This window comes from Trichosurus vulpecula, chromosome 5 (genome assembly GCF_011100635.1).
Source record: "Trichosurus vulpecula isolate mTriVul1 chromosome 5, mTriVul1.pri, whole genome shotgun sequence".
Lineage (NCBI taxonomy): Eukaryota > Metazoa > Chordata > Mammalia > Diprotodontia > Phalangeridae > Trichosurus > Trichosurus vulpecula.
Genome location: NC_050577.1, coordinates 21334720 through 21354863, shown reverse-complemented (window position 1 = coordinate 21354863; position 20144 = coordinate 21334720). Strand labels below are relative to the sequence as shown.

The window sequence follows — 20144 nt, the reverse complement described above, 5'->3', positions numbered from 1 at the left end:
CTATCATCCCTGTCTTATAATTTAGGAAATTAAGGCAGGAAGAGGTGGCATGATTTGCCCAGGATCACAGAGCCGGTAACTTGAGGCCAGATTTGAACTTGGGTCTGCCTGACTTCAGGCCCAGTGCTCTATCCACTGCACCACCTAGATTAAATGGACAAGTTTGGGCATGGTACCTCCAAGTTTTGAGGGTTTAGCTGAAGTCATTTATTGTTTACAAATGCAGGATTTCTGGGAGGCTCAGAAATGTGTGATGGAGTGGAAAATCAGGAGACCCCTGGGGTCAAGTCCCTGTTCAAAACCATCTTTGATGTAGAGTGTTATAAGTTTAGCAAAGCACCTTACATATATCGATCCATTTGATTCTCTCAACAGCCCTGTGAGCAAGTGAATGAACAGAAACACTCCTTAAAAGTGTTTTCTCTGTGCCAAGCACTGTGCTAAAGATCCCTAGCCTTCGGGATACAAAAGAAAGCTAGTCCCTGCCCTCAGGGAGTTTCCATTCTGTTAGGAGGAGCTGACATATGTGGAAGAAGGGTGACCGGGCCTGGATATTTAGGCCTGAGAAGTGACAGGGTTAGTGATTGGAGCCAGAGGGGAGTTGATCGACAGGTGCTCTCAGGAAGCAGTGGCAGTCATCATTCATTTATGGTTTCAGAGCTGGGCAGAGAGGAGGGAGAGGCCCCAAGGAGAGCTGGCAAGATGGCGGCCAGAGTAGAATCAGAAGGTTGGCTGGAGCCAATAGCTACACACTCACCAGTCAGGACAACACGGACTCCAGGGTGGGGGTTCCAGAGCTGAGTGGCTGAAATCCCCTGAGGAAGGTGCTGCCCCTTTATTGATTCTAATTTATCTGGTCTATAGCTTATTGATATATAGTTGTCTGCATATCCCCTCCCCCATTAGACTGTGACATCCTTGAGAGCAGGCACTATGTTTTTGCCTTTTTTTTGTATCCTAGCACTTAGCATCGTGCCTGACCAGTTTTGACATTGTGTGTATTTCCCATTTCCTTTCAGACTCAGTGTGAATCAGGTCACTGATGCCGGCGTCAAGGTGCTATATGAGGAGCTAACGAAATATAAAATTGTGACATATTTGGGGTATGTTTTTTAGGGTATGGATGGGGACAGCAAGTGTGGAGCCTCAATTTTGGGGGAAAGACATTGTCCTGAGAGGAGGGAGACTTGTGTTCTAGTTTGGACTCTGCTGCATGACACTGGACAAGTCAATACCCCTTCTCACTTTGAGGTCTAGCAGTCTAAGATTCCCTGACAATCCTACACTCTCATTTGAAGCTCCAAGTTCACATCTACAGCCATGGCTCTGACCTGCCATCCAGGAACAAAGTGGTGCCGGTGTAGGCATGTAGGATGATCATGTGCATCTGGAAGGGGCCAATGGGCTGTCTTTTGGAGCTGCCTCCATTCAACCCTTCCTCTGGTGCCTTTGATGACATGTAGGAGGCTAGAAGGCCGTGCCAAAAGGCTCCAACAGGTTCCCCCAAAACAGAAAGCTTTCAGGTCTAGAACCGAGGAGGGGCTGTGTGTTTGTTGTACAGGAGGATCCTGGCAAAGTTGGGGTGGGGGCTAGGAATGGGGTTGATTTTGTAGCCACAGCAACTCTTGAAGACCATCCTCAGGGTATTGCAGTGAAAAAGCATGGCTTTGGGGCCATGAGACTGACTTTGAAACTTTCCTCTCACACTTATTCCCTAGGTGATCCTGGCCAAGTCCCTGGCCAGGTTTCCTCATCGGCAAATCTCCTACAGTTTCCTTATCTGCAAAATGAGAGAGCTGGACTGGGTGGTTTCTGAGATTCCTTCTGTTGAAGGTTGAGGGAGCCAAGGTCCAGGAGCCCTAAGACTGGAGTTCCCAGACAGGGTCATTGAGGGGGTGTGCCCCTCAAGGACCTGAGTACTGGAGAAGGTCAGGGATGTCTGGAATGAATTCACAAACTCAAGCATTCTTTAAGTCAAGGTGGCAAAGATTTATTATGCTTTACAATGGACAAGAGTTCTTAGGGAAACCGCAACCTTACAGGGGTGCAGGGAAAGTTTAAATATAAGATTTGAGGACGAAAACTGTCAATTAGGTATTTTGGAGTGAGATTAGGGAATGGTTAAGGGGTAGTCAGTTCTTAAAGGAACATGCACTTTTTGTATCTACTGCGAAGGTATCTTACCCAGAGTTCACTGGGATATAGCCCAAGGTGGGGGAGGGGGCGGACCTGGAGGTGTGGTTTTGACTGTGAAACGTCATTAAGTCAACCAACAGTCAGGGCTGACTGGAAATATCCAGGCGGCTTCCAAAAAATGTCTTGTTAGACAAGATGAATGTAAGGGAGTATACATTTGACTATGTCTAGGATAAGATCAGTCAGTAGTAAATATTGTTATGTCCCAATGCACAGCCAATTAGCAATACACAGGGAGTCGGACCAATAAATTCTATATGTGCAGCTGGCTGCAGTATCAGGAGGAGAGAGAAGTGTTTGGCTAACCCATGCTGCCCTTGAACTGGAGAGAAACTGCTAGGGCCAATGCTTTGAAGCTAGGGAGAGATGTGATTTTAGAACTGGGGTCCAGGCACAGGCACCCAAGCAGAGGCTAAGGGGAAATGTTAGAATTAGGGTCCAAGCACAAGCACCCAAGCACCCCATCACTTCTAGCTCTGTATCAATGACCCCAGCAAGTTGTAGAGGGGTTGATACATCTGCATCAGTGGTGGGGAGGGGATGAAATCAAAAGGAATGACTTATTTGTGAGTTGATTTTAATTTCCTCCAGGCTTTTGGAGTCTCTTCCCTGGCCTTGTCACCCCTAATTATGGTACCCACACTCCTGGAAAGGAAGGAAGGAAGGAAGGGAGAGAGAGAAAAAGAAAGAAAGAAAGGAAGGAAGGAAGGAAGGAAGGAAGGAAGGAAGGAAGGAAGGAAGGAGGGAAGGAAGGAAGGCCCTAACAAGCTTGCCCCAAAAAGTGCTGTGGAAAGACCTCTCCCCTGACTCCTTCATGGAGCTGCAAGTGTAGAAGCAGGGGAAGGTCCTGGAGCATTGTGTGGCACACTGTATATACTGACAGATTTTTTTGATGCATTGATTGGTTTCACAGATTTTTCTCTTTTAAATGCTTTATCATCATAGATAGTTCTCCGGCGGGGGGAGAGGGGTGAGGAGAGGGATATCAAGTAAGTAAAAACAAAAGAGGTAGAAAAGATCTCAGAAGTCATGGGGCCCAACTCTCTCATTTTAAAGTTGAGGAAGGCGAGGCTGAGAGGGGAAGTATGTTGCCCCCAAGGTCAGACTAGGTGTCAGAGTGGTTAGAGCGCTGGACTGGAAAACCTGAGTTCAAATCTGGCCTTAGAATTCACCAACTGTGTGACGCCAGGCTGGTTACTTAACCTCCCATTTGCCTCAGTTTCCTCACCTGTAAAACAGGATAATAATAGCGCAACCTTCTGGGATTGTTTTGAGGGTAAAGTGATAAGATATTTGCAAAGTGCTCTGCAAGTGTTTAAAGCACTATAAAATTCTAGTTAGTATTATTTTATTATACTTATAGTAAGTGACAGAGCCAGAATTCGAACCTGCATCGTCTGACTTCAGACCCAGTCTTTTTATCGCAGTTTTGCCTTGTTAAAGCCCCCAGACCACGCCAAGATGCCCTAAAGTTTTGCCTGAAACTGTGATTTCTCTCCAAGGTTATACAATAACCAAATTACCAACATCGGAGCCAAATATGTTGCTAAGATCCTTGAAGAGTGCACGAACCTCACACACTTGAAGTGAGTTAAACAGCCTTGGGCCGCGGGTGGGGGTGGGGAGGAGGGAGAGGGGGACCGAAGATGAGACCGGGAGGGCTATCTGGTTGAGGGGGGGGGTGGTGGTACATTTCCTCTCTTCCCTTGGCCTTGTGAAGCTTCATTAAAATTCTGGATAAAGGAAGAGGCTTCCTAGGGCGGTAGACAGTCAGCCTGAGTCAGGAGGACTTGGATCCTGGGTCTTGGCTTTTGAGCTCAGTTGATGCAATCCCCTGCCTCCTCCTCTCTTCCTCTCTCGTTTTACAGCTGAAGAGATGCGGTGACTCTTCTAAGACCACACGATTATCAAATAGGGAAGCTGGGTTTTGAACCCTGGTCCACTGACTCTCAATATTCAGTGCACTGTCTGTTATACAAGTCATTAATTGGCCTCTTCAAAGGAAGGCTGGATGACCACTGGCCAGGGATGTTGTCAAGGAGACTATTGTTTAGATGCAAGTCAGAGTCACTGGCCTCCCAGATACCTTCAGGTTCTGAGGTTCCATGATACATTATGTACCATGGGTAATGCAGAGGATAGAGTGCTGGGCCAGGAACCAGGAAGTCCTGAGTTCAAATCCAGCCTCACTAGCTGCGTGACCTTAGGCGAGTCGTTAATCTCTGCCTGCATCAGTTTCCTCCTCTCTAAAGTAGAGATGACAAAATCACCTACCTCCCAGGGCGGTTGTTGAGGGCCAGATAGGGGAACACCCTCCTCCAAAATCGTTCCTATAAAATGAGGATAATGGTAGTACCGGTGCTGTGAGGTTCAAGTAAAGTGCTTTGGTAAAGTGCTTAGCACAGTGGCTGGTACGTAGTAGGCTCTACATAAAAGTTAGCCATTATCTAACAGCATTATTATAATCAGAAAGCACTTAGCACGGTGCCTGGCACATAGTAGGCTCTGCATAAATATTAGAATGCACTTGGCACAGTGCCTGGCACATAGTAGGCTCTACATAAGTTAGCCATTATCTAACAGCATTATTATAATCAGAAAGCACTTAGCACAGTGCCTGGCACACGGTAGGCTCTGCATAAATATTAGAATGCACTTGGCACAGTGCCTGGCACATAGTAGGCTCTACATAAGTTAGCCATTATCTAACAGCATTATTAAAATCAGAAAGCACTTAGTACGGTGCCTGGCACACGGTAGGCTCTGCATAAATATTAGAATGCACTTGGCACAGTGCCTGGCACATAGTAGGCTCTACATAAATATTAGAATGCACTTGGCACAGTGCCTGGCACATAGTAGGCTCTACATAAATATTAGAATGCACTTGGCACAGTGCCTGGCACATAGTAGGCTCTACATAAATCTAACAGTGTTATTATAATTAGAATGCACTTAGCACAGTGCCTGGCACATGGTTGGCACTATATAAATGTCAGCGAGGATGAGATCTCATTTTGGGCTCTCTTCGCCCCAGTGTCCTAGCAGCTTTCTGATTGTAAGTCAGCCGGTTACTGTTGTATTCAGTCAGTGATCCCCTAGTGCCCAGAAGAATAGAGACTGAGACATAGACCACTGAGTTTCTGGGTCAACCCTCTTTCATATACAGAAATGTCATGTCTTTCTCCACAGACTGGGAGCAAACTACATAACAAGCGAAGGAGGGAAATGTCTGGCCTTGGCTATTAAGAAGAGCAAGTCAATCGTGGACATTGGGTGAGTAGGAGCCTTCTTAGCCCTGGGCCTTGTGTGTAGAGGGGAGCAGCTCTCCACGATACAGGACGTTCTGGGGGCTCCACTAGAGCCTCACCGCCCCCATAGCAGGCACTTAGTAAATGGGTATTGACTGACTGCTGTTTATATAGACCGTGGGCGTCCTGGCTACTCCACGCTGGTGCCGTCCTTGCGGCATTGGCTCAGTGACCCAGCCACTCTTTCCCTGTTGCGTCTGCTGCTTTTACTACCGCCTAGGAAGGGAGGTGGGGAGCAAGTGTCAGGCCATGTGACTTCACCTCGCATGAGTTCGGCCATTCCCTCCGTTCCAGGAGCCCCTGAATCCCTGGGTCTGGCCCCGGACCCCTTCTCTGACTCGTGATAATCGTGATTGATAATTATTGCCGGCTTTTATATTGTATTTTTAGGTGTTCAAAGCACTTTACGAATGTTATCTTACTTGGCCTCAACAGCTACTGCGGGAGGTCGGCGCTATCATTATTTCTGTTTTAAAGAGGAGGAGACCAAGGCTGAGAAAAGCCAAGCGATTTGCCTAGGGTCACGCAGCTAGTAAGTGTCTGAGGCAAGATTCGAACTCTGGTCCTTCACACTCCAAGCCTACCACGCTATCCACTGTGCTACCCAGCTCCCTGTAACTGCCTGCTAGAAATCTTCACTTGCATGTCTGAAGCCTAGCTCAGGTTCCACCTCCTCCAGGGAGACCTCCCAATGCCTCCCCCAGACAAAGAAGGCCTCTCTCTCTCTTCCAATTCCCCCAGTGCTCCTGGTCTGGATCTCTTCTTTGGCCCATTGGCTTTCTACATTGTGCGGTGTTTATTTGTGTCCACTATTCTTCCTTCAGTGGACTGTAGGCTCTCTGAGGGCAAGGCTGGGCAGTGTAGTCTCTCCATATCCCTCCTGCCAAGCCCACAAGACCCTCCTGCTGAGGAGTGGCTTCATGGCTGAATTTATCTCAGAGACCACAAAGGCAGAGGATCATCTGGTGGAGGGGCTCAGAAGGGTTTATCTCCCCACCTCTCTGAGTTTCCATGTCATTACACAGAGTCTTTCTTCATACTGAGAACATGCATACAAAGTGTGAGACAACATGGCATCCTGGGAAGATCTCTGCTGTGGTGTCACAAGGCCTGGCCCTTTCATGTGTTCGCAAACTTCATCTCCAAACAGGAGGAGGTGACTTGCCCAAGTTCACTCATCATATAGCAGAGTTGGGGGCCTGGGATGCGTGTCTTCAGACTGCTTTCTCCATCAGGCCACACTGCCTCCCATGCCCACTGCTGAAGTGGGCATGCTAAGGCTGAAGTCCTTCAAGGGAGAATAGGAGAATAGCAGATGGTTCCAGCAGGCCTGGCATGGGGATACTGAACTCTCTCTGACCATTTCTCTCCTTAGTATGTGGGGCAATAAGATAGGCGATGAAGGGGCCAAGGCCTTCGCAGACGCCCTGAGGAATCACCCCAGCTTATCCAACTTGAGGTAACCAAAGCACCTCCCTCCAGGACCACTCACTACCTCTGGGGTAACTTGTTTTGGGGAGGTCGTGACAGGCCCCACTCCAAGCCCATCCCACTTTCCTCTTCCTTTGCCTGGTGGGGGTGGGGGGACATTATGGACATAATGGCTTATGCCAGTGTCTCTGCCTTTCCCCACCTACTTAAGCAGTATCCCTCCTTTCTCATTCCTAGAATGTTGAGGTGGGAGAGCTGCCTGCCTTCTTCCCCCTTTACATCTGTCCCCCTCCTCCTAGGTTTGGCCTCCTCCTTCTCAGTTTCCCCCTAGTCCTGCCTCCAGGCTCAGGACTTTCCTGTTACACTGGCTGAAGGAGATGGGACCTGAGGCCATTGGCCTTGTCCTGGGAGCCCTCCAAAGAATTTCCCCTGGTCTGCAACTCACACACGGCCACAAGATGGCCTGAAAGACTCTAAGGTACTTTGGGGCCATTGGCCCCAGCGCCGCTCCCTGCATTTATTGAACTTTTCCCAGGCTTTGGCCTGGGCTCTGGACACAGCTCTTTAGTACAGAGATCAGGGAGAGGTTTCTGCCCTTGGCCAGAAGATTTGGTCATTCTGGTTGGGAAGCAGATACTCAAAGAGTGGTTTCCCTGGCCACTGCCCAGTGACAGTGGAGAAATATTTGGAATCCCTAGTGAAACGTCTCTTGTGGTTTTCCTTTCCAGTCTTGCCTTCAATGGCATCGCCACAGAAGGAGGCAAAAGCCTCGCTCAAGCACTCCAGCAAAACAGCTCATTGAAGATAGTTTGGTAAGGAAGACAGGAGCTTGGCATGGAGGACCTGGTCTCGGGAATTGTCACTGCATGTGTTTGGGTTGGTACATCGGTCAACAAGCTTGTGTACAAAGAACACACAAATAAATACAACACAGTAGGGGGAGGGCTAGCAGGGGGAAGCAGGAAAGGCCTCTTGGAGGCAGGGAGGCACACTCAAGTTGAATCTTGAAGTCTAGGGGTCTAAAGAGGAGGGAAAAGCCTTCCTTACTTGGGGGCTAACCTGGGTAAAGATATTAAGGTGAGAAATGGAACATCACATGTGGGGAACAACACTCAGGCCGCTTTGTCAAGAGTACAGATTCACAAGGGAAGGAATTAGGCTGGGTAGAGAAGTGGGATTGGGCACGAGCGTCTTGCAATGATAACACTAACAGCCAACGTTTATATGATGTGTGCACTGTGCTAACCACATCTTCTCTGTCTAGGTTGACTAAAAACGACCTCGATGATGAAGTAGCAGAGAGCTTGGCGGAGATGCTGGAAGTCAATCAGACGCTGAGAGATTTGTGGTAATTTTATTTTCAATAGCTCCCACCTATAGGATTCCTTAGACCAGAGATGTCAAACATATAGAAACAGGGGTCACTACACTGTACGTAAGGATCCCTGCAGCCACATGGAATATTTTTATTTATTTTGTTAAATATTGTCCAATTACGTTTTAAGTCTGGTCTGGGCGGCTTCAGCTGTGGTTGACAACTCTGCTTTCCACCGTGCATGCGTGTGCGCGCGCGCGCGTGTATGTGTGTGTGTGTGTGTGTGTGTGCGCGCGCGCGCACACATGTGTACAATTTTTGCTGAGCCCTGGGCTGAATACTGTGACAGGCTTGCCCAACAACATAGCCCAGGGCCCATGAGAGGACTCGTACCATTGAGGGTAACATGGAGGGGCAGCGGAGTTGTACAGCCTGGGTTCAGATTCTGGACCTGTTGGGCAAGTCAGTTACCCCACCCCAGCCTCTATCCAGTGAGAGGGTTGGACAAGGTGACTGCTAAGGCCCGACACTAAACTTCTTGTATCCGCTCTGTGTGTATCTTGTGTGCACTTACTACGTATTTGTGCATGTTGTCTCCCCTGTTAGAACAGACGCTCCTTGAGGGTAGCAAGTGCTTTGCTTTTGTCTTTGTATCCTCAGCACAGTGCCTGGCACGTAGTAGATCCTTTATAATGTTGACTGATTAAATCTAGGATGATTTTGTGATCTCTGCCAGTGCTGGTCGTGATAGAAATCAGGTCAGGGCCTGGGGGCAGAAAAAGGGGCTCCCCCTCTTACTCCTAGACATGGTCAGCAGCACTGGGGATCCCTTCTTTTCCCCATTTCCCTGACTCTGTCATTAAGAGAGGTAGCATGAAGGATGGGGGAGGGGGAACATAGTGAAAGGAGTCGGGCTAATAGTGGGCAGGTGTCCAGCTAGATTTGGAGGGCTCCACTTTGAAGCATCAGTCTCATGGCCTTGTAAACCTGCCCTAGTTTGCTCTTGGTCATCCTGGTCCTGGAAATGACCTCCCTTCATGGGCCAAGGTGAACGAATCTAAACCTCACCAATGGTTATCACCACCATTTTTGTGATGAAAAGGGTACCCAACCAAAAATTAAGAGACCTGGATTTAATCTCTAGACTATGGTCTCCGATCCAAATTCCATGATTGCCATAGAAATGAAGAAGGCTCACCCTTCCCCCATCTCCCACCTCAGCCCCCAGCTTGGTGTTGCCAAAACAGTTGCCTGCTGGGAATGTGTGATATAAGCCAAACAAAATATTCAACCTCCCTGCTGTGAAATACCTCCCTGTTTGCCTCTTTCTTGGCCTGTGCACCAAGACAGAAGAGTTTGCCCCAGGGGAGCCTTTCAGAAACACACTGTTCTTTGCAGCCACATCCCCTGACCTGTGTAGCATTTAGCCCCTTCCTTCCTTCCTAGAAGACAAGGCAGAGCAAGGGTGAATTCAGAAGTGGGCCCAACGAGGGAATAATTCTTATCAGCCCATGAATGTTTGATGCCAGTAAGTCTTCATGGTACAGAACTGTCTCTCCTGTGCCAAGTCAAGTCACGTGGGTTCTAGGAAAAGTTCAGACTCCCCAGTGAACAGTCACGCACCTGGTGCTAGGTTCAAGCCTGACTTCAGGTACATGAGAATTGTGGCCTCGCTCTGACTCTGAGAGTCTTTGCTACATCCCAGCAAACGGACCTATGGCAGTAATCCTACTGGGACCTATGAAGACTTTCAGACCATGGCAGATGAAAGCTGTTTGCTGCCTGCCCCCCTTCAGAATGTAGAGAGGATCATAGATCTGAATCCATGGTTGTCTATCTAGACTAATGTCCTCATTTTTCAAATGGGGAAACCGAGGCCAGGCAGTACTACTGTAACTTGATAATTCCCTACACCTAGAGGCCATCTAGACCACCCTCTCATTTTACAGATGAGGGCAGTGAGGCCTGGCGAGGTTAAATGACTTGTCCAGTGTCACATACAGGTAGGTTTGGACCTGGCTTTGTCTCAGTAGCAGCTCATGTCCACAGTCATCACCCTAGATAACATTCTAGAATCAGAGAATTTGGAGAGGGTGGAGGGAGGAGACCGAGGCTGAAATCCTGACTTTGTGCCTGTCCGTGTGACCATGAGCAAACCACCCAACCTTCATCAGCCTCACCTTCACTGTCGACCAGTCTAGCTCTAGTCATCTGTACATTTAGGTCACTCAGTCCAGCCCACCACTCTCTGTTAGAGCCCCTCTCTCACATCCCTGGAGGATAGTCAGGAAGCCTCAGCTAGAACACTTCCAGTGAAGGGGAACTTATCATATGATGCAGCCTGTTTCATGTTGGGAAAGGTTTGTTGTAAAGTTCAGCTAGGGCAGCCTGGAAGTGTACCATGAGTCCCAGCTGGTTACAGCTTAACCCCACTTAACACTGGAAGCCAATCCATTTTCATTCCCAGTAAAGCAAAGGTTATAAGCATCCCTCGACAGCCCTGTGACAGGGTGGGAAGGAGCTCTGGGAAAAGCGCATCTTGGTGATGAAACTTACTCTGTCTCTGAGAGCCGGCCATGTCCGCTGCCCTCCCACCCCAGGGCCATGAAGAGAGAGGTTTAATATAATGTGCCTTCTTGTTTCAGGCTCATTCAGAACCAGATCACAGCCAAGGGGGTCTCACGCCTGGCGGATGCTCTCCAGAAGAACTCAACCATCCTGGATATCTGGTATGGCTCAACGCCTTACAGGGTGGGGTGGAAACATTGGTGACATATTTGGTGCTGAAGATGAATCCCCTTTGTAGTTCTTTGGGAACATTCATATGATAATGAGTCTTGGAATTTGCTCTTCCACTTCTCCCAGTTCCTTGGATTCCAAATGTATTTTCAGATAGACTTTTGACTGAATTTTGCCGTCTCAGCTTTCTAACTTGGTTGTGCTAATGAAGAATCACCAAGTGGTTCCCTCTTCTCTGTGTTAATAGGCGACAGACCTACCCCTCCCTATTTTCTCTCCCTGCCTCCCTCCCCACCTAAAGGGGTTAGCCTAAATGACCTCTAAGTCCTCTCTCATCTCCCCTCATGTCCGCAGAGGGCGCCATATATACAGTGGTGTAAACAAAGCCGAGACTGAAAAGGCGAGCCGCCTCCAATGTCTCGTAAGGACCAGTTTTGATCTAGAAGAATAAATGATGAAGCGCACGTTCCTCATCTCTGTAGGGAGATAGGCAACCATGGTGGTATCAGAGGCCGTGGCTGTATCCGTTGGTTTCACTAAAGTGTTTCCCTTTGTAGTATCCCCTCTGGACTCACTCTTCCAACTTCTATTCATTTTGGCAGGGAAGCCCACAGGGGGGATTCCTAAGGATTCTATCATTGGGTCACTGAAGGCCTGGGATACTCTGATCCTATTGGCTGATGACCCCCATCTAGGATGCTCCCCCCACTCTCAATCGACCAGCTGAAATCAATTAATTTTGACAAAGGAATATTTACGGAGAAGGTGTAAGTTGATAAAAACCACTCCCCCAAACAAGTGATTCCCTCTGGGGAATCTGGGATTGAGTGAGATCTAATTTAAAGGGGTTGGTACAAAACATCCCCATCCCTAACCCAGGGGTGAGTCGCTGCCACCAGCCCCAGAATTCTCTTTGTCAGTGGGACTTCAGGTGGATGTTTCAATCTCAGTGGTCACCTGGGCATTCCCATCTCAGAATGCTCATTTAGCTAAGATCAGCAAAGAATGAACATAAAACAAACAGTGGCACCGTGTGTTCACAGACACACGGCAGCTGGGTAGGGGTAGAGCTTCCCTACCTGGCCACCCACAGCAATCTTCCTCCCTTGAAAGCTGCTAGAATGAGAGGCCGCCTGCTCCGACTTTTCATCTGTACACTCAGCTCCAGCTTAGCCTCTACTGAATCATTAGGCCTTCCAACTCTTCAGCCAACCAGAAGACTTTTCATTTTTATCCTCAGGCCCAGCGGCACAAAATTTGTCCTCAAATCGACTTTTAAAGACATCCATGGGGGCAGGGGGTGGGGAAGAGTGAACAAGAAAGGTGGAGCATGGAGGTTTGTATTTTTTAGGGTATAGCCTTGAATTAGGAAGTAAATGCCATGTTAGTGTCTTAATTTAAATAATGATCCTTGCTAATTAGGCACTGAACTCAGTTGTTTCTGGTCACTCCTGAAGATGTACACCCTCTACATTTCATACTCTGAGGCAAAGCTCTGTGTCCCACCCTAGGTCCAGTCTGCTATAGGACATGGGAAGCAGTATGGTTTGGAAACATTGGAACAGAAACAGGATAGGTACGCTGAATACATGATCCCCAAAGAGCTAGGCTGCCCAGCAGTAGGGAAGGGTCCACTTAAACAGGCTAGGGGTCAGTTTAGCTTCTTTGAATGGTTTTTGCCACACTTGTTAACCTCCCAGGCTTTCTCCTGTCCCCAACAACCAGGGCATGAAGCTGCCCCTCAGGACGCAGGAGGGGCTGCCCCTCAGCACGCAGGAGGGGCTCCCTCTCAGGACTGGGCAGAACAGAAGGGAACGCTCAGTAATCTAGAAAGTCTGGGTTTGGCTGTCAGAGTTCACATTCTCATACCCTGGCTTTGGGGTGATACAGAGAGGGCTGTCTCCAGGAGGGCCGTCAGGGTCAGATCGTTGTCCGCTTGGTCAGTGGCCGGGGAGGCAGACTCCAGTTAGGAAACACACTGATAATCCTGGCTGCAGCTTCCAGAAAACAGAGGCCACTCCAGCAAGGCCGGTCAAGGACCTTGTGGGATTAGCAGCTGCAAAGCAGCTGCCTATCCCTTCTGTTTGAACAGTGGGTGGTTTTAAGTTAACAGTTTTTGTTTGTTTTAAAGAGGAAAAAAAAATCTCACCCTCTCTTCCCCTAGTTTCAGTGGAACTCCCCACTCCCTCTTTTGCTGGGCAGACAGTCAGCCAGGAAGGCCATACTTTGCTCACCCCATTCAGGCCACATTGGGTTGGGGGGTTCAGTTCTGGGAGCCACACTTTGGGAAGGACATCTGAGGAGCTAGTGAATGTTCAGAGGAGAGCAGCCAGGATGAGAGAGAGCCTGAGGCCAATGGGCCAATCTGTCACTAGGCATTTATTGCAAACTTAGCATGTGCTGCGTACTCTGCTCATGCTCCTGATGCAAATTAGCAGCAAAAACAGTCCCTGCCCTCAAGGAGCTTACGTTCTGATGGGGGAGACAGAGTCACACAAAGTGATTACACAGGAGGTAAATGCAGAGTAAATGGAAGGGAGCTTTGGATGGCAAGGGGTGAGGGGAGACTGGGAAGGACTTGTGGGAGGGGACGCTTGGGCTGACTTGTAAAGGAAGCCAAGGATTCAGCACAGCAGAGGTTAAGAAACAGCATTCTAGGCACGAGGGACTGCCTGCGCAAAGGCCCAGAGATGGGAAACACCATGTATGAGGAACAGCAAATAGGCCAGGATGGCTGGGAGTGATGTGTGAAAAGAAAGGGCTTTAAATGCCGTATAAGAGAAGGAATCAGGAATGTTTAATCTGGAGATGGGACTTGGTTGCTATCTTGAACTATTTGACAGAGTAGGGCTTTGACCCATTCTGCTTAGGCTTGAAGCAAGGCTTCTTAACCTTTGTTGAGTCCTGGACCCTCGACGCTCCCCCTCCCCCCCAAGTCGGCTGGCAGGTGAAACCTGTGGCCCTTTTCTTAGAATCAACTTTGCTGCCCATGTTCAGAATTGAAGGAAATGACTAAATTTCAGTGGGACATTAATGAAATTAAAGATGGACCCCCTGAAATCTATCCATAGACCCCTTAAGGTCCGTGGACTTTAGGATCAGGAGGCTGGGCCTCATCAGAGTCAGGGAAGGAGGAGAAGATCAATGAATAGACATTTCTAAGGAGTTGATTGGGGCTTGTTGGAAGGAAGAACTTCCTAGGAAAACTAGGAAAAGTGGATTGAGCTTCCACATGAAGGGATAGGTCTTGGGTCGAAGGCTGGGTGAGCACTTGAAAGGAATCCTCGAGAGGGAACTGTTGGGGCAGCTAGGTGGCATCATTGTACATAGAGTGCCGGCCCTGGAGTCAGGAATCGGGTTCAAATCCAGTCTTAGATACTTACTAGCTGTGTGACCCAGGGCAAATCACATAACTCCATTTGCCTCAGTTTCCTTAACTGTAAAACGAGCGGAGAAGGACATGGCAAACCACTCCATTGTCTTTGCCAAGAAAATCTCAAACAGGACCATGAAGGGTCAGAGATGACTAAAACAACTAAACAGCAGAGAGGAAATTGTTCCTCAGGTATGGATTGGACCAGATGGCCCCCGTGGTCCCTTCTGTGGACAAGAAGCAGCCAGAATCCCCTGCTTGTGGCAGCTGGTTAGGTTTGTCAAGGCTATGGAAGGGCTGTGAGTCAACAAACCTCAGAACCAAAGAGGATGCCTGGGGTCATTGTTAGCAAACCACACTCCTTTATTTAAACAGTGTTGGGTTGTCAAGTGTGAGACACTTAGCGGGTGTCCCATCCACTTAGATTCCTCCAAAAACCTTGAAAAACAGAATCCGCTGAGTTCCTCCCCTCCCGAAACACCGCGTGCCCCAATTAACACTTCCTTCACTTTCTGCGTCCCTACCAGCCTGAACGGGAACCCAATCGAGCCGGAAGAGGCCAAAGTCTTTCAGGATGAGAAGCGGTTCCACTTTTGAGGAGCTGTCTCCATCAGCACTGCGCCACGGCAGTCAGTGTCACCAGCATCGCCCAGAAGGGAACCAGCAGCGCAGCATCACCCGCTTGGGACAGTAGCCCTGGGCCAGTTGTCCGGGCGGAGCCTGTAGTCCAGGGCTTCAGGAAGATGGTGGCCCACGGGCACCAGGCAGACAGTGCCACCCAAAGCAGAGCGGTTTGCTTTTCCTTCTTATCGACTAAGAAAACTGGCTGGTGCTTTATTGCCGCAGAAGGATCCGCCTTGTGGACGCTTTTTGAGTTGTGTATACGCCACCAGAGGCTCTTGTATATAGCCGTAATTTTTTGTACATATCCATTTACAGGGCTGTGCACGCAGTAAGCGCTTCGTCAGCGATGAGCGAATGAAAGAATTTATTTTTCTATGTAACGAAAGGAAGACAAATTTTCCAAGAAAATGCAGAGCCGGCCAAGCTTGATTCACTCCAGCGTCTGAGCCTTCCCTGAACCCTGAAGGCTGCCGGGTGATGCAGCGGACGGGGTACTGGACTTGGAGACAGAAAGACCTGAATTCAAATCCTGCCCCAGATGTTGGCTGAGTGAAACATGGCAATGCCTCTTAACCTCTCTGGGCCTTGGTTCCCTCACCTGTACAATCAGAATTACAAATAACAGCATCTGCCTCACAGGGCTGTTGTGACGTGCTAGATAGAATGTGCTTCGAAAACCTTAGTGTCACTTCTTACAATTATTATTGGGGGGGCAGCCGGGTGGGTCAGTGAGCAGAGCACTGGCCCTGGAGTCAGGAGGACCTGAGTTCAAATCCCGCCGCAGACACTTGACACACTTACTAGCTGTGTGGCCTTGGGCAAGTCACTTCACCCCAAGTGCCCTGCCTTCCCCTCTCCAAAAGCAATTATTACTATTGTGGAAATGAACGGCAGCTGGCGTCGAGGGAACGGAGCGCCGCAGGGGCATCGGATCGCAGATGGAGAGCTGCAAGGGACCCTGGAGGGGGCAGGGACGAGCATTGGTGTGGCACCTGCTGTGTGCGAGCCAGGCCGCGGGCCGTTTTTACAAATATTCCGCTTGATTTGTATCGTCCCCATTTTGTAGACGAGAAGCCAGAGGCATAGAGGTGAAATTCCTCGCTTAGGGTCACCAGCGGGAAGTGTCCGAGGTTGGATTTGAACTCGGGTCTTCCTGACTCCTGGATCGGCGCTCTGTGTCCTGTGGCGCTCCCTAGCTGCCTCCAGAGGCCATCTAGCCCAGCCCCCTCACTGCACACATGAGGAAATGGCTCACTACTCGGGGTCCGAGGGTCGCCATGTTGGTGTTGTCCCTCCAGGGGGCAGCACTGGGTAATTACAGCTCAGGCTTTTGGGGTAAAACATGCTCAATAAATAGGAAGTGTTTATCAAACTGTCTTTGCTCTTCCTTCTTCCTCCATGCCACAGATCAGGAGTCTCATGTGCCGGCTCCATAGGTGAGGACCCTGGTCCCACAGGGAGTCAGGGAAATTGTTAGAATGCTCACAGCTCTGTAGTCCCGTAGGGAGTGACAAAGCGGGCCCAGCCACCCAGCTCTTATTCCAGTGGGGTAAGGATGCCAGACAGACCCTCACTTCTCCTCTTTGGTCTCTTCTAGTACGGCTCTGCCCACACATACCATCCTGCTCAGAGGGAAGGGAGAGTATGTGGGCAGAGCTGTGCTAGAGGAGGCCGGAAAGGAGGGGAATGGTTTCTGAGCCCCAACATAGCCTGGAAAACCCTCTCAGTGCCCAAGATAGTAAATTACAGAGAAGGGGCTGAGACCTTCCGTTCTATGTCTCACTCCTAGGCCTGTGACCCAACACTGAATCAAAGGTTTTGTGGAAGAGTCGAGAGGATTGGGCAGGACCTGAGCCTTCTGGGTTACACCTTGGCCAGCAGATCTTCCTCTGCCTCCACAGGTCCGTCTGCTCTCCGCTCAGTCCAGTCACTGACCATGGCAATACAAACACAGCTCAGAACATCCCCTGGAGTTTGGGGAAGTTGGCGGCCCGGTCAGCATTCCTCCGAGTTAGCTGGTCAGTGATATTAAACCCCCTTCGCAGTGACAGGTTCTGTGGAAGGCCCACCTTTAACTCACTCACTGTTCAGCTGCCAGAGGGAAGCAATCGGACTCCTGCCCGCCTTGGAAGCCAGCCCAGAAGGCTGGCGTCCAAAGGTCCCTTTTCACATGGCTCCTAACCAGCCATGGGAGGCTAACAGCCCCCAAGTGGGCCGAGAGGATGGGACCGGCTCAACGACGAAAAATTACAAGTTCTTATTTCTGAAAAGCAAAATGAACAAAAGAGAGGAGAATGTTAAGGACCCAACCAGCACTTGTTAATTGAAAGGTGGGCAGGCAACAAGCCAAGCACTTCCCATAAGCCAGGCCCTGCGCCTGAGCTCTGAAGACAAATACAGGCAGAAATGGAGACAGTTCCTGTCCTGGAGGGGCATATGTTCTAAGGGGAGAAGCTAATTCATGAAAGGGAGCTGACTGTGTGTGTGTGTGTGTGTGTGTGTGTGTGTGTGTGTGTGAGACACAGCCTAGAATACGGGCTAAATCAAAGTGCTTTCCAGAACGACTGGACAAATTCTTAGCTTTACCAGGAGGATATTAGTCTGACCACATTTTAGGGAAGGCCTTGACAACCTGTGGAGGACATACCTGGAGGGCACTTTAGATCATGCCGCATGAGCATGGGCCGCTAGGTGGCGCCTCGGGTACAGCACTGAGAATCTGGAAGACTGAGCTCAAATGATTTGGAAGATACATACTAGCAGCGTGACTCTGGGCAAGTCACTTCACCCTGTTTGCCTCAGTTTCCTCATCTGTAAAATGAGCTGGAGAAGGAAATGACAAACCACTTTAGTATTTTTGCCAAGAGAACCTCCAACGGGGTCACAAAGAGCCAGATACAAGTGAAAAAATGCCTGAATGACAAATAGGAGAATTGGTAGAAAGAACAGGGGAAAGTTTAGCTAAAAAAAGAGACTTGGAGAAAGTGGGGAGGGGGAGAGGAAGGACACGCTGAGAAATGTAGGTGAAACAAGAACAAAATCTACAATTTCATTTTTAAAAAGAAAAACCAAACGGGAAATTATTTGACAAGGTTGGCTCCCTGATAAGGTATGAATTCCTTACCTGGTCCCAGAAGTAATGTGGATATCGCAGCTGAAGATGATTCATTGCTTCAAAACTTGGGCTACACCCTTGGCTTTGCCCCATGAAGGGAGGGTGGAGGGTACCCGGGGCTGAGAGGTCTGAGTCAGTGCCCCGGAGGGGTGCTCCTCCTGGCCCAAGTGGGAACGGAAAGCCAACCTGCTGGGAGGCACAGGGGTCACAGCTGGGAAGAGCAAACCCTGCCTCAAGCCAGGGCAGTCTGGAGAATTGGAGAGGTTTCTTTGTGGCAGAGAGTTAGGGACTGTTTCTGAGCTCAAGGGCAGAACACGGTGTTGGTTTTTTTCTTTTAGATAAAGCCTGTCCTACATTGTTACATTAGTCGGAGTGCTTACAAGGGAATTGAGGTCCTCTTTCTTTTCCTTGTGGAAACCTAGAGACAAACACAATTCTGATGTTTCCAGGGAAAATCCTGGGTTGGAGCATAAGCCAGAGAGATAACAATTGAGATAACAATTCAAACCGAGAACTTTGGTTCTAAGCCACAGGTTACACAAAAAAGCAATATTCAGAGATGATGTTAGTCGAAGAGTCTGAGAGGTGGAAGGGAAAATGTAATTTAGAACAATGTCCTCATCTTACAAATGAGAAGATGGAGGGAGAAGGCTGGGATTTCAACTCATGTATCTCTACTCCAAATCTAGTTTGCTCTGACACTGTTGGAGTGTTGGATCATATATCCCCTAAAATGTTCCTTTGTTCTGACTGAGTTTCTGCTTTCTAGGCCATGCCGGGACCAAATATTTTTCAATTATACTCTAATGGATCTGCCATTTCTACAGTGCAGATTGCAGCCCATCCATGTCCACCCAACCTGTGTAACTCTTGTTCATGTCCTCCCATAAATTTACCAGGTTGGGGGGATGAAGCACCCAATGGGCTGGTGGCCTTACTTACTTTCTCTCGATGTTACCCAGATACCACTGGGATACATAGGCTGCCCATTAGTTATACCTAGCCATCACGTCTTTGATTGGTCTCTATCCTAGACAGACTCCATTTCCTCTGTCCCATACATACCAAATGCTTCCTAGAGCTGAAACCTTGGCATTTAAAGCTGTAAATGGAGCTACTGAAATTGGCCACAAGAGGGCAGAAGGTGCCCACTGTGGAAAGGCAGCCCACACCCTGGAAGCGTGGAAAGGATCAAGTTGCCAAGCCCTGTTTGGAGAAAACACAACCTAGGTAGGTAGGTAGGTAGGTGATGGGACTTAGGGGAGGCCACCCAAACAGAGGCAGGGTGATGGATTGGGGATTGGAGGACTGGGCTTCACAGCTCAATTCTCTTGAGAACTAGGCGAACTTAGATAGGTCACTTCCTCTCCGTGACTCAGTTTCTCCTCTGTAAAATGAAGGGGTTGGACTCCAAGGTTCCTCCAGTATAGTGCTATGAGCTAACGAGCATGAACTCCAGGAGCCGCAGCGCAGCACTTTTTAATCAGCGCCAAGTTGTGTTAAATAAATATTCTTGGGGGTTGCCTTTCATTCGTGAGATGAAATAGATAAGGACATTGGGACTCCCAGAGTTAGGAGGGCTCTAGCCTGACTCTGCCTCCTCCATCTTTTTTCTCTTCCTGTGGCCTCAGAGACCCCCTCATTGCTTTTCTACATGACCACCATCTTCTTCCTTGGCTCCTCCACACTCTTCCCAACCTGTTTGCATGGGCATCTGTCTGCTCTCCCCTTCTCTCTCTCTCCACTCCCTCCCTGGTCAAGTTCATTCACAACAGCCCATTCAGCTACCACCTCTATGCAAATGATTTCTCTGTCTCCAAATCTAACATCTTTCCCAACCCCCAGAAGATCCATCTCTCCACCTGGTAGAGAAGACCTCCATCTGGATGTCCCAGTCATGCCTGAAATACAACAGGTCCCAAAGTGAGGTCATCTTTCCCCTGCTTCCTCAAACTTCTCTTCCTTCAGATTTCACTGTTTGGGTCAGTGGTACCACCCCCTCATTCCCTCAGTCCCCTGTATATGGAACCTGAATATATT

The 20144-nt window shown here is 49.1% G+C and overlaps 1 protein-coding gene across 6 annotated transcripts in view; it reads left to right on the top strand.

The window, feature by feature from the left end:
• The window catches only part of NOD1 (nucleotide binding oligomerization domain containing 1), a 41085-nt gene extending 25333 nt beyond the window's left edge, over positions 1–15752 (top strand). For 5 of the 6 annotated variants that reach the window (XM_036761087.1, XM_036761085.1, XM_036761088.1 and 2 more), the window contains 8 exons: positions 1020–1103; positions 3699–3782; positions 5389–5472; positions 6883–6966; positions 7667–7750; positions 8203–8286; positions 10899–10982; positions 14893–15752. In XM_036761087.1, coding sequence (XP_036616982.1) covers positions 1020–1103; positions 3699–3782; positions 5389–5472; positions 6883–6966; positions 7667–7750; positions 8203–8286; positions 10899–10982; positions 14893–14962 — 658 coding nt within the window. In that variant the 3' untranslated portion in view covers positions 14963–15752. The remainder of the gene's footprint in view (positions 1–1019; positions 1104–3698; positions 3783–5388; positions 5473–6882; positions 6967–7666; positions 7751–8202; positions 8287–10898; positions 10983–14892) is intronic. The other variant, XM_036761090.1, reaches the window with a different exon arrangement.
• Positions 15753–20144: the final 4392 nt, after the last annotated feature.